The 13,413-nt window shown below is 38.1% G+C and overlaps 1 protein-coding gene across 8 annotated transcripts in view; it reads right to left on the reverse strand.

Annotated features, from left to right (window-relative positions):
* Positions 1–12,948, reverse strand: part of CCDC15 (coiled-coil domain containing 15) — a 76,902-nt gene extending 63,954 nt beyond the window's left edge. For 2 of the 8 annotated variants that reach the window (XM_078058807.1, XM_036123306.2), the window contains exons 1-4: positions 12,168–12,938; positions 7,478–7,627; positions 6,750–6,941; positions 406–519 (exon numbers count right to left, since the gene is read on the reverse strand). In XM_078058807.1, the coding sequence (XP_077914933.1) occupies positions 406–519; positions 6,750–6,941; positions 7,478–7,627; positions 12,168–12,347 (636 nt within the window). In that variant the 5' untranslated portion in view covers positions 12,348–12,938. Of the gene's footprint in view, positions 1–405; positions 520–6,749; positions 6,942–7,477; positions 7,628–12,167 lie in introns of all 8 variants that reach the window. The other 6 variants (XM_036123303.2, XM_036123302.2, XM_036123300.2 and 3 more) reach the window with 6 other exon arrangements.
* Positions 12,949–13,413: the final 465 nt, after the last annotated feature.

Consider the following 13,413-nt stretch of genomic DNA (forward strand, 5'->3'; position numbering starts at 1 on the left):
TGTTTATTATTTGCTTCCCTACTAGCACAGAAGCTCCTTGAGGGATCTTTGTCTATATTTTCTCTACTCTTAAGTCCTGCTTCTAGAATAATGCCTGGCAACTATAAACATTCCATAAATGTTGGCTGAATAAAGTTTTTTTAATTGAGAATATATTGTATATAATCTTGTATCCTACTTTTTTCACTTAACTTTGCATCACACTTTCCCTTGTCTTCATATATTCTCTGAAAGCATGATAATTTTTAGAATAGCTATATGTGGATACACCATAATTTTTTAACCATTCTTTACTATTGGATATTTCAGGTTATTTCCAATTATTTTTACAGTTCTAAATAATGTTGAGATGTAAATAAATCTTTATCTGTACTTTTTAAAACAATTTATTAGAAATAAATTTACCTCTTGAGGGGGAAAGGTTTTCCTTCTACCATCTGGAAACACTGACGCATTTTTTTTATTCACAGTCTTAAAGGATGCCAGCCGGTGACGGGCCTGTTTCATGGTTTGACTAAGCTGCCAGGAAAAGGGAAAAAAGAGCAAACAAAAACAGGCTAAAGTTTTAATACCCAATTCACTAAGTGTTCCAACAGGAAAACAGGCCCCTATTATTAAAAAATGCCAGACCTAAGACAAGAGGATTACCTGCAAAGGACACTTTGGTCTGCTGATAGTATTTTTATATGATTTTCATTATTCTAAGATACTATATTTCATAACTTGATTTAAGTGCTGTTATTCAAATTTTTTTAACAACATATGCTTTGTATTAAGAATGTACACAAAAATATCAGAACCTGAAAGTTTGAATTAATAAACTTAGAAATGATTGAGCAGATACATTGCTTACCTTCCATTCATCTTCTCAATAAGGAGTTATTTCTTCAACTAGTCCTTGCATGCCTAATCACTGTTACACTCCTTGCTAGAAGACTCTATTCCTAGTCCCTCTAAAATTCTTTTTTCCTATTTACAGTAATCCCTTCTTCACCCCTAACATTTGAAGACTGTAGCTATTGTTTTTTCTCAAATCTCCCTTCTTTCAGGAAGCCTTTCTAAGTTAAGTCAGAACACAAACTCAAACATCTCAACCCATTTGTTTCAAGTACTCTAACAGCTGATAATAAGTATTAATATTAAATACACTGGCTTTGTGTTCATTCCTTATATCTACCTACTAATTTCATTAAGCACCTATTTTGATTTCTTTTTCAGAGAAGCATAGAATATTTTATTTTTCACAAATCTGCACAGAATGTTCCCTTAAAGAAAATACAGAAATTAACAAAATACCATTTTTTAGGCTAAGCCCTATATCATGTGGAAGAAAAATATATCCCTATGATACTCAGTAAAATTATGGCAAAACCAAGACCAGTTCTAACCCATCCAGCAAAAGTTTAATGATATCAATTCTCCCTTGAAGGCAAATCATGACCACGATTTACAGATATAAATAACAAACACCTTGATTTTTACTAATAGTGAGCTAGGGATAAAAGCACTCTCACTGCCAGCACAGTTTCCTTACAGTATATCACCTCTGTTTTGTCCTTGCTTTTAAAGGTCTACACCTCCAGCCACAGAAATCAGCTTGAAGCATTACTCTTTATTCTGCTAAGATGAGGACCTCTAAATTTGGTTAGCAGAGTGGCTAAAGGGGTCAAGATAGAGATAATCATATTGCAAAAAGAGATACATGTGCAGTTGAGGTTATGAAAAATACAAGAGCCACACATATGCCTGCTTTTGCTCATTACCAAGTATGGTAAATGTTATTGCCCTGCAAAATGTGACCAAGGATTCAAAATACTCGTCGTAACAGATATGAAATAAGGATACATAATGTTCATCTCCCATCAACTCCAAACCTCTATTAGAGTCACAGATTGATTTTAGTCCCTTAAGCAGGGTATTTCAACTGGTCCAGCAGCTGGAATATACATTATAGTCTTTCCATTTCTCTGTTATTACCATAACCCTTCATCAAACCTCAACCTGAAGGCCCTTTCAAGGACCAACTATGAGGACTGTAACAGGCTGAATAATGGACACCCAAAGACACCAGGTCCTAATCCCTGAAACCTGTAAATGTTACTCTATAAGGAAAAAGGGCCTTTGCAGATATTATTAAGTTAGGGATCTTGAGATGAGGAGATAATCTTGGACTATCCACATGGGCCCTAAATGCCATCCCCGGTCCTTATGAGAGAGAGGTAGAAGAAGATTTGGCTTACAGAAGAGAAGGTGATGTAAAGACGGAAGCAGGGATTGGTACAATGTAGCCACAAGCAAAGGAATGCCAGCAGACACCAAAAACTGATAGAGGCGAGGAACAAATTTTCTCCTAGAATCTGTGGAAGGGGCCCTGCTGACACCTTGATTTTGGCTCAGTGAAACTGATTTTGGACTTCCAGCCTCCAGAACTTCGAGAGAAGAAATTTGTCCTTTCAAGCCACTAAGTTTGAGGTGATCGGTTACAGCAGCCAAAGGAAACTAACACAAGGGCCAAAGTGAATGTTAATATGTATTAAACAAAAATAAAGAAAATAGGGAGATGTTACAAATCAAATTATTATTAAGTGGGCATCCCAAGCTATAGGCTTGCCAGTAACCTAGATCTTCCTCAAAAAGGCAGCCTGGGCCAATGAAAATTCTTTATTTTACATAATGAACTAGGAAGTATGAAAAGTCAGAGACAGAAACTGAACTGAAAAGGTCCAAAGCTGAAGAAAAGAGGCTAAAGGAGCCTACATATGCCAAAGTTTCAGAGCTGTGATGATGAGAATATGAGGTAGTAGAAAATTAAGCAAATAAGGGAGAAGCATATGTGTAGAGACAGGGCAACCAACTCTCCCACTTTGCCTGGAACTGTCCAGGTTTAGCACTGAAGGTCTCATGTCCTCAGGCAATGAGGAAAGGTGGGTCACCCTACAAGGACCACCGAATCAATCAAGTTAGTGATTAAATATTAGTGGGAAGATCAAAGATCCTATGCTGTGTGATCAATGGAGCTAACTCAGACCTAAAAAAATTGTCCGGCCACACACTCCTTAAGGGAGTTTAGATTTGTGTGAGTTTCTGATTCTGTCTTTATTATCCCGTGCATATTCTTAAAATAAAATGAATTCTTCCAGCCAAAAAGCCTAACTCAAACACTAGTTTTTCAATGATAGATTACAGAAAACTTAACAGGTTATTTCATATTGTTTAAACCTTTCTTAATTACAAAAGTGAATTGTTATTTCCAGGGTTGAAAAAGCTGGAAAACCTGCAATATAAAGAGAGAATAAAAGTAAAGAAAACAAGATAATAAAAGATTCAGTGGGAAACAAATAAAAAGCTGAGGTATACCACGCTAAAAAATAGTAGTGAGCTTAATAGTGTATAAATAAAAAGTTATTACATGGTGAGAAACAATGATCAGTTGTTCTTCAATTCCCCACCAAAATGAAGCTATCAAGGAACACAACAGAAACTCAATCCTTAGAGATAAGTATCAGTCTTAACAAAAAGCTCAGGGATAGGCTAATTCTATTTTATGGGGACACTTGAAATTTCTTCCGGTTTTATGATTATACTTCCTAACTTTAGGTACCCAATCTTAATCTACCTTAGAACAAGTAGGTAATACCGAGTATTATAAAAGTGGAGGATGGGGTGGGGGTACAGAATAAGAGAGGTCCTAGCAAAATCACATTTGGGGTATAGTTCTGTGTTCAGTTTTGAGGGTCATATTTGAAAAGAGCACTGAAAAACTAAATAACATTCAGAAGAAATCAACCAAGATTATAATGACAGAAAGCATTAGGAATTTAAGAATCAAAAGAGAAAAATGATAGTTATAATCAAATACTTGAAGTGTCTTAGAGATGACCATGGTTTTTTATTTTCTATGGCTTAAGAGTGCAAAACTAGGCCCAAAGGGTAAAAATTATAGGGAGAAGAATTTGACTCAATATATTGAAAAAATACTTATAATTTCAAAACTTCTAAAAATGAAATAGTCTAAAAAGTAGTCAGTTGCTCAGCAGTGGCAGTGTTCTAGCAGAAACTAGATGGCCATTTATATATGAGACATTATAAAAAGAATTCCTTAGAGAAAGAAAGGTTAGACTAGATAATGTCTTTTCTTTTCCAACATTTAATTAAAAATGTAAATAAATTCAAAGACATTGGAAACTTCAAACATACAGAGAAGTAGACAGAAGCTACAATACAACCACATACACATCAACCAGTTTTAACATTATCAATTCCTGGCCAATCTTGTTTAATATATAATGCCCTACTTCACCTCACCCTTACATTATTTTGAAGTATACCTCAGATGTCAAGTCATTTCATCCTTAAGTATTTCAATATGTGACATGAATATGTAAAACCCTCCAACTCCAGGATTCTATGTTTCTATCACTCCAAGACAAGAAAATTGAAAAGTCCACTAACACTCCGAAAGTGAACTGCATTCACGATTTACTCAGCCACTTCTAGATAAACCAAGGGAGTTAGTGCTTGAACAACGTCTCACTGTCTAGTTCTTAGTGACACCTAGTGGATAAAAACTGCAACAGAAACAGTAAAATTGAAAAGCATTTATTGCCATGGTGGTGTAGGGGCAAAAGTTCATAGGCTTAAAGTAGTTTAGATCACTGAACATTCTTCAGTAGTTCATCTTCTAAGGAAAAAAAAAACAGGGTATAAAAACTTTTTGAAATTTTGTAACATTTCAGGCTTTTCATAACCTGATTTCCTCCTACCTATCTAACCTCATTTTCTGTTATTCTCCTCTGTAAACTATCAATTAGAATGGTTCCATCACTTATTCCCAAATATACCAAGCTCATTACATATTCAAGACTTTTCACTGTTCCTCCTATCTCAAAATTCTCTTGAATTTACCAATTCAATTCACTTTATCAATTCAAAATATACAGCTCAAGTCTACCTCTTCCAGGAATTCTCCCACAAATATTTCCTTGGATTTAAAAATTTTTGACATCCCATAGCACAACTCTTCATCAGATACAGCAAATGTCTCTATATTATTATCTAATAGATTGGGGTCTGTTAGCTTTATATCTCTATTTGGAAATATAAACCCATGAAGGGTCCTATTTCACATTTCACTGGTATCTCTACAGTGTTTAACAAACACAGCATATTCAAGTATCTGACCTGATGTGTTCTACTTGTGTATTACACAGACGAAGTAAAATCCTCACAGAGTGAGGCGATAGCTACAACACCACAAAAGCAACAACCATGTCTTCCTCAGTGCTCCATCCCTTATACTTTATGCAGTGCCTGGCTCAATAAATATTTGCTCAACAAACTGTTCATAATCTTCAAAAGGAAAACAAAAATGATTTATAAAATGATTACTACAAATCAAGCAATGGCAAGAAAAAGTCATAGTTTGGGACAAAGAGAAAAAAATGATTTTAAGTATTTCAGTATAACATGTGCTTATAAAGCTTTTCCCTCTTGATACTAACAACCCCGTCGATTTGTTCCATGCTTATGACCGAGCACATAAGCAGTTACAAAACTTTTATTTTCACATTATCATCATTTTCTTTTTTCTTTGAAGATTTATTTATTTATTTTAAAGAGCAAGAGAGAGAGTGAGCCTGAGTGGGGGAAGGAGAAGAGGGAGAGAATTTTCAAGGAGACTCCCGCCTGAGCCCAGAGCCCCACACGGAGCTTGATCCCACAACCAGTGAGATCATGACCTTAGCCGAAACCAACAGACGGGCACTCAACCAACTGAGCCACCCAGGCACCCCCAGACAATCATCATCTACATTTTTGCTCTCCTCTCACTCTCCCTAGAAATACATTTTAAATAAGATGAAGTATAATTCCCATAGCAGAGTTGAAGAATATGATATTGACTGGACAAAAAGCTCATGTACACTAAGGAGAGTTGAGTGCATGGTGACAAGTGATTTGAGTGTATGAACCTAACGATGGTAGTTAATTTTTAAATAACAGATACGCAAGGGGCGCCTGGGTGACTCAGTCAGTTAAGTGTCTGACTCTTGGTTTCGGCTCAGGTCACGGGAGATCGAGCTCCACATCAGGCTCTGTGCTCGGCACAGAGTCTGGTTGAGATCCTCTCTCTCTCCCCCTCTGCCCTCCCCCTATGCTCTCTCTCTCTAAAATAAATAAATAAATCTTTAATAAATAAATAACAGATATGTAAAATCAATTACTAGATATGCTACATTTTAAAATTCTGATTATGTTGAGAGTTTACTATATTATTACTTGACCTATAGATCTATTTATTACGATAATCAGATTAAAGGACAGAAAAGAGGAAAAAGAGACAAAAATAATGAATGAAATGCCCCATACATGTACTGTACCTATTTGCAACAGAGGTTAGGAATCAGTTCTGTCCATATGCTACAAACAGAATAATTTACCCATAACACAATTCCAGCATAATTGGGGGGAAAAAAAAATCTCTGCTCTTTGACCTAAAGCTCTTTCTCATAAGGTTTGACTCTTACACTTTGGCACCTTCCTTTAGATGATTCTAAACTGTCTTACCAAAAATAAATAAATTTAAAATATGTATAAAAAATAAACATCATTTCACTATTCACCACTTACAAAGGTAAAAAAAGTAAAAGTGAAGTTGAATGTGATACCTCCTAATCTCTACTTCATATCCTAGATATGTCCTATATCTAAAAAAAAAAAAAATCATAGACATAAAATGAATATGTACTTACAGCCTGGGCTTGTTGTTGGAATAATTCGTTCTGATTCTCTCTGTCATCCATTCCATCCCCAAGCATCTGGGAAGGAGGTAACCTAGCACTTCCAATAGCAGCATTCAAGTTGCTTGGAAAAACACTTGTTCTTTTAGGAGTTAAATGTGCTGGATCTGAAGACTGCATGGCTATAGAGCCTTCTTTTTCTGCCTACACAAAGGAAGAAAGTGAGATTCTTCTAGTGAGGTTCTACTCCAAGCCATTATAATCAAATAATGTCTATAAGCAGCCCCAAAGATTTTAAATCAGGATCAGGGGTAGAAAGGGGAAAGTTTTAACAGGCAAAGAAACTAACATTTACCAGGCACCTACTATGTGCTAATAATTTACTTATCTAATTCTCATAACAACATTGTGAGACAAGTATCATAGCCCCATTTTATAGATCAAGAAACTACAGTCCACAGAGGGTAGGTAATAAACCCAAGGTCACATAGCTAGCAAGCAGCAAAGCCAAAATTCAAACCCAAATCCAAAATTCTGACATTGTTTTATACCATTGGTGAGAGCAAAAAAAAATTCTTGTGAGTCAGAACAACACAAGAATAAAACATACAAATCTACCGCCCTCCCTAGCAATTATACAAAGCATGAAATCCAAAGAAAGTGATTCTGTAACTGTCTAATAGCTTATCTCATAACACACACTTCACATTCAATCTACTCAGGTTCACTTTTGAACTTACTGCTTCATAAGATCTCTGAAACTGTTGCTTTTTTCTCAGCCTGATTTGCTGATTTACTCGGTGTTTGACTTGTCTCTGAAAATGCTTCAGAGCTTCTTGTTTTTTTCTTAGCTGTTCCTTTAGTTCTTCTTCAATCATATATGCTGAAGTCTTGAAAGATGAAAGACAGAAAATAAACTTAAATGTCAGCAGTTTTTGCCCACTAGGGCTCTGCTGTAAGCACAAATCAGTCAAGATAAAATCCTGACAAAATAATTCAGTTCTATAATCCAGAATTCCCAGTAGAGTAAGGAAATCACAGGAGTTCAGAGCTGATAATCTAGACATAGCTGGTGAGTACCAAGAACTCAAACCAAATCACAAACTAAAAATTGGAATTTGTGAGCACTCAAATAAAATCTTAATTTTTCATTGAACTGATAACTAAAGTTGTCTTCATTAATTCTTAATGAACCAATTCAAACCTATCTTATGTCACACATTTTCTAAAATTGCTCACCACTCACTAAATATGTCCTATTATAAAATGCCTTCACACTCAGAGTTATGCTCCATTTTTAACATAGCATGCTCTTCCTGTCCTCTCTATCTAGTAAGGTAAAGGCTTACTCATTCTTTAAGACCATCTAATACCCACCACCTAGGACCTTCCACAATCCCTTCTTCTTCTGAGCTCTCCTATGCTATAGTACCTCTCATTCTTATTAACATTAATTGAGAGCAACACTTCTCAAATCCCCCATTAGGTCCAAATCCAAAACATATTCTAAACAATCTAGAATATTTTATCCCATTTGAGTCCCTGATCAGTATTCACTTCTTCTGAGTGCTCTGAATAACAACCATAGTCATCATAATTAAAAGCAGTTACCATTATTAAAGATCTGCTACAAGACAAGCACTTTAACTACATTTTATCCCTGAATCCCCAACACTACCTCCAACAGAAGGTATTCTTATCTCTTATATTAAAGATGAAGAAACTGGGGCTCAGAAAGATTAATCTTTAGTAGTAGCCAAAGAGTCTATGGCTGGCAAGAGGCAGAGCTGAAGTTTCCCTGACTCCAATATGTATGCCCTATACTGTACTGTTTTTCTCTCGACTGTGTTTCTCTTTCAAAAGGAATCTTCAAATTAAATAAAATCATACTCCTATTGAGCCCTTCTTCTAACACAGTGATTCCAAATTCTAGTTCAGAAGGTGCCCAAATATTTCATAGGAGGTCATTAACTCTCAAAAATCAAATGAACTTAAATTCCAATTAAAATTAAATTTTCCAAGAAATCTACCCCATATTCTATACGAGTATATACCATAGGAGTAGAGTGTACAAAACAAATATCAAAGAACAATTAGGTAAAATAATTCCAAAGGAGAGATATAGATAGTAAAGCCTGAACAACTGACCGAAATTAACTCAACTCCCAGAAGATTAAAGCCATCCTTCCTCTTTTACTTCCACTATCTGTCTGCCCCCTCTTTACCCCCATGCTGAGATTATCAAACATCTTATTGAAGTATATGACTGATTCCAAATTGTGAATCTCAACTGTAAGCCAAACATAAGAATGTGCCATATTTTAGAAACATATTTTTCTTAGCAAACACCATTGTGTAAGGCCACCAAAACCCAAGAACATTGTCCCATGTTCTGGAATGTTAGGAGATTCTCAGAGTCAAATAAATTTGAGAAATACTGGGTTAAGCAAAAATAAATACTGTTTCAATTGTACAACTAACTCCTTGTAGACTTTTTGAACCTTAAGGACTATCCAAGTGGGCAAGATAGGATGAAGTGTTTCTCACAACAACCAAAGAACATTTTTGGATAATTCACATATGATGGGACTGATATTTAGATTACACAGTAGTCTCCAAAGATGATCTCCCCTTCTCCCCACAATGAATCAAGTCTCCCAGTATTTATGCCCTTGTGTAGTCATTTCCCATACTGAATGTAGTCTGGCTCTGTATATCCAAAAAGAGGAAGAAGCATTGGCTCCATGACTTCTCCAGCAAGGTCCTAAAGCAACTTCCACCTATAGCTCTTGGAATGCTCACCCTAGGGAAACCAGCCACCATGTAAGAATTCTACCCTAAGACTACCATGCTGAAAGGAAGCCCAAGCTAGCCAAGTAGAGAGGCCGTGTGGAAAGAGAAATCTTCCAGCAAGCTCCTAGCCATTCTAGTCATCCTAGCCCAAGTGCCAGATATGTGAGTGGGAAAGCCATCTTGGACTCTACAGCCCAGCAGATGCCAGATGAAGAACCAAGAAATCCAACCAACAGCCAGAACCCAGTAAACTTGTCCCAGACATCTCCAGCCATTTTAGCTGTCCCAACTGAAGCTTCAGACACCATGTTGCAGACAAGCCATCCCCATTGTGCCCTGCTTGAAATCCTGACACACAGTATCTTTTGCTTTATGCCACTAAGATCCAGGTTTGTTACACAACAATAGATAACCAGATAAATTATAAAATAATGCAATAGCCATGAATGCTGATAGAACAGCAGTGTCTTTCGGTGCTAATTTAATTAATGGAAGGGGAGGAAGGTCTGAAGTTACGGTATTTTTAGGAATCTTGACAGCTCCTTGAAACTTTGGGGACAAAAATGATTAGGAGTTTCCCTTTAGAATAGGCATGATATTAGGTCTACCATGCTTTAGAAGTAACTATTCAGCATTTATTCTGAGCTGACAAGAGCTGCTTCTGTTAAGGGTGGATTCCCCAGTCAATATATGCTAAATCGGTAAAGAGTTCTATGAGATGCTTGATCAGATTGACTTTGACTGGTACTGATCAAAATTTTTTAAATGAGGGAAAGGAGACATGTTTATATTTTTTCCAAGACTAGTATTTTCATTTAGTGTTTGGAAACATGAGATTCAATTCTCTTTCACATAGAAAAAGAAAAATTTGGTGGTTTTTAGGCATTTTGATGCTACATTACAAAGATGTCATTATTTGAGCAATGAAAAAGAGGAGTCACTAACTTAAATACCAAAATACCTTTGTACCAAATCTTACTGATTCTTCTGGGATAAATATAAGACATTTATCCCTCTTCATTCCTACTTCAACCACCCTTTCTCAAGGCTTTCCCTCTTTATTCCTTACCATTAAACAAGTCTTGATGCTATGCTTCATGGCTAAATTGTTACGATTACATCCTAATTTGTCCCCCAGGAGCCAATCTATCCCTCACTTCAAAAAAATTTTGAAGCAATTAACCTAATCAGAACACTGTTTTATTATGAAATTCATCTGTAAATATTAAACAATGAATGAAGTCAATCCCTTATCCATTTCCTGTGGTTCCCTACAGCTCCTATTTTTCACAGTTCTTCAGCCACCATCCCCCTACTAAGCTTCCCACTCCAATCAGTCTAATCTACCCTAGAATCCTGATACACCTCGCTCACTTCCCACTCTCCCCATTCTTCTTGAGAGAATCATCCTCCTTCTCTATCTAAATTCTTCATTAAACTTGCCTGTATCACATCAACCTAAAGTCCTATCTTTCTTCTTTAAGTATCATAGTCATAGCACTTAATCATATACTACTCAGATACTTAAAATCCTTTCTGGAAATAGGCAGAAGAGGAATAAATGAATATGTATGTACATACATATTCACACACAAAAAATAAAATTAATGAATATATGATATTGCTTCGCTATTTAAGATTTACTTTAAACATGTCTCATTTCTTCTCTGAGATCAAGGACCACTCATATTTTTCATCTTATGTTCACCATTTTGTCGATACACTCAGAAGAACCTTCCCACAATTTGTGCATTCCATTTATTAGGCACTAAGATAAAGTCGGGGGCATGATAATAAATACGATTTTTTTCCTGTGCTCTGGAAGTTCACACTCCATCAGGAAAAGTAGATATGTAAACAACTTACTACAAATATAATGTGGTAAATGCCACAATAAAATTCCAACAAATAGCTAAGAGGCACAGTTTAGTGAAAGACTATCAAAAATATTCTTACAAAACTGTCCTCCTGTGTCAATTAGCACATGAGTTATTAGGTAAACAGGCACACATGTAAACTTTGCAAAAGTTTCCCTTCATCTGAAATGCTGTTCCCTACGATCTGTACTTACAACATTTCCATTTTTTAAGGACGAACAGACTACATTTCCACATCCATTCTTTGAGTATTTCCTTAAGACTTACTATATGACAGGACAGGAATGAACAAAAAATAAAGTTCCCTGTCCTCATGAAATTTATAGTTAAACTTTCTCAGAATCCCAGTCAGAATTAATCTGTTCTTTCCTTATTCTGTGTCTGAATCTTACTGAATCTCTACTACACTCTTATTAACTTCAAGCAATCAATTAATGCTTCATTAAGTGTAGCAACTGTCACCCCTACTATGTTGTAGGGTGTCTGCAAGATATAGACAGTGCGTATGTCTCGTGCATAGCAAGCGATCAAGAGTTTGTGAAATAAACAGTTTTGGCAAATAGGTGTTTGTTCTACAACCCTAATTCAAGAACGTACCTATTTATAACAGAAAAGAAAGGACATCCCCAGAAAGGACTGTTCATCTTTATCTAAGCACCAGGGATTACAGAAGGCTAATATGGGGGGAGGGGGAGAGAAAGAAAGAAAAAAGAAAAATGGGGGAGGAACCCCACTACATTTGCATCAAACTGACACTCACATATGCTGGGACTTCCGAACTATCTGGCGAGGCAGGTTCCACCCATGCCCCAACTGGCATTATAGCCTGGTTCCTCTCAGCCAGCACTGCCAACACGTCCTTGCTCTTCAGGGGGTTTAAAGCCAGAGGCACCCTTGTGGTATTTCGAGGCTTCTTGAGGGGGGCCATACTTCCTGGCATCTGTGACTCCTGGGCAGGAGAAAAGAGAAGCTTAACATCTTCAAACGACTGCGCTAAAAGCTCAACCTCCTAAGCCATGAGCACAGGCTCCAGAAAGGGAGAGAAGCCTTGCAGGAGGCAGTAGCCTGGCAGGCAGTCGAAGAACGAGAATGCTGGAGGAGGAAGGAGAGAGGAAAGAAGGGGAGAGAAGTGGGAAGAAATAAAAAGGAAAAGTATAAAGACTGCCTTCTGGAAAGAATGGGGATGAGAGGGGGAGAAAAAGGGATCTACTGAGAGAACGAAGACGGTGCCCACCGGTGGCACCGCGAGGAAAGGGAGGAACGACGGCAGCAGCCAGAAGGAAAGGGGCCTGGTAGGGTGGGGTGGGAACCCGAGCCAGAGGCAGAGTCCAAATAACCGGTATCCGGTTATGGGGGAAAGCGCTGAACGCCGAAGAGTCCCGGGCCAGACAAAAGCCTGTTTCTGAGGCCTCAGGGGTCCCACTCCTGCTAAGATAGCACCGACCCAGTACCGGTGAGCGGCTCGCCACAGACTCAAACTATTCCGGATACTAAGGGAACCGCCTCCAGTAAACCGCCACTTTGGGGAGGGCCGCCCGACCCCGCCCCGCCCCGCCCCGCCCCGCCCCGCCCTTCGGGGGCCTTGTAGCCACCCCTTCCGGTCTTGCGTCCCCTCCCCGGGGCTGGGCAAGCGTGAGGGGCGGGACTTCGGGCTCCGCAAAAACGTCACTTCCGCTTCGTGCTAGCTGAGGGGGCGGGACTTGTGAAGGCCCGAGAAACTGGGCGGGACGAGTGGGTTCGCGCGGCTGCTGGGTAACGCGCCGGCTGAGGTGTGGCCGGCTGCTGGTGCCATTGAAGCCCCGGCACGGGGACCAGCTCAAGTGTTTCAGGAAGGGATTACATTGAGCTGAAGAACGGTGACTGGGAGGGACAGGGGTCCCAACAGAGGGAAGTAGGAGAAAAGGATGGAAAAAGGTGGGCCTAGCAGGGCTTCCTCTAGGAACAAACTAAGCTAACTAAGCTAAGCTAACTAAGGATCCTGTGTGCACCTCGTTACATTTATAAGG

This window comes from Halichoerus grypus, chromosome 11 (genome assembly GCF_964656455.1).
Source record: "Halichoerus grypus chromosome 11, mHalGry1.hap1.1, whole genome shotgun sequence".
Classification (NCBI taxonomy): domain Eukaryota; kingdom Metazoa; phylum Chordata; class Mammalia; order Carnivora; family Phocidae; genus Halichoerus; species Halichoerus grypus.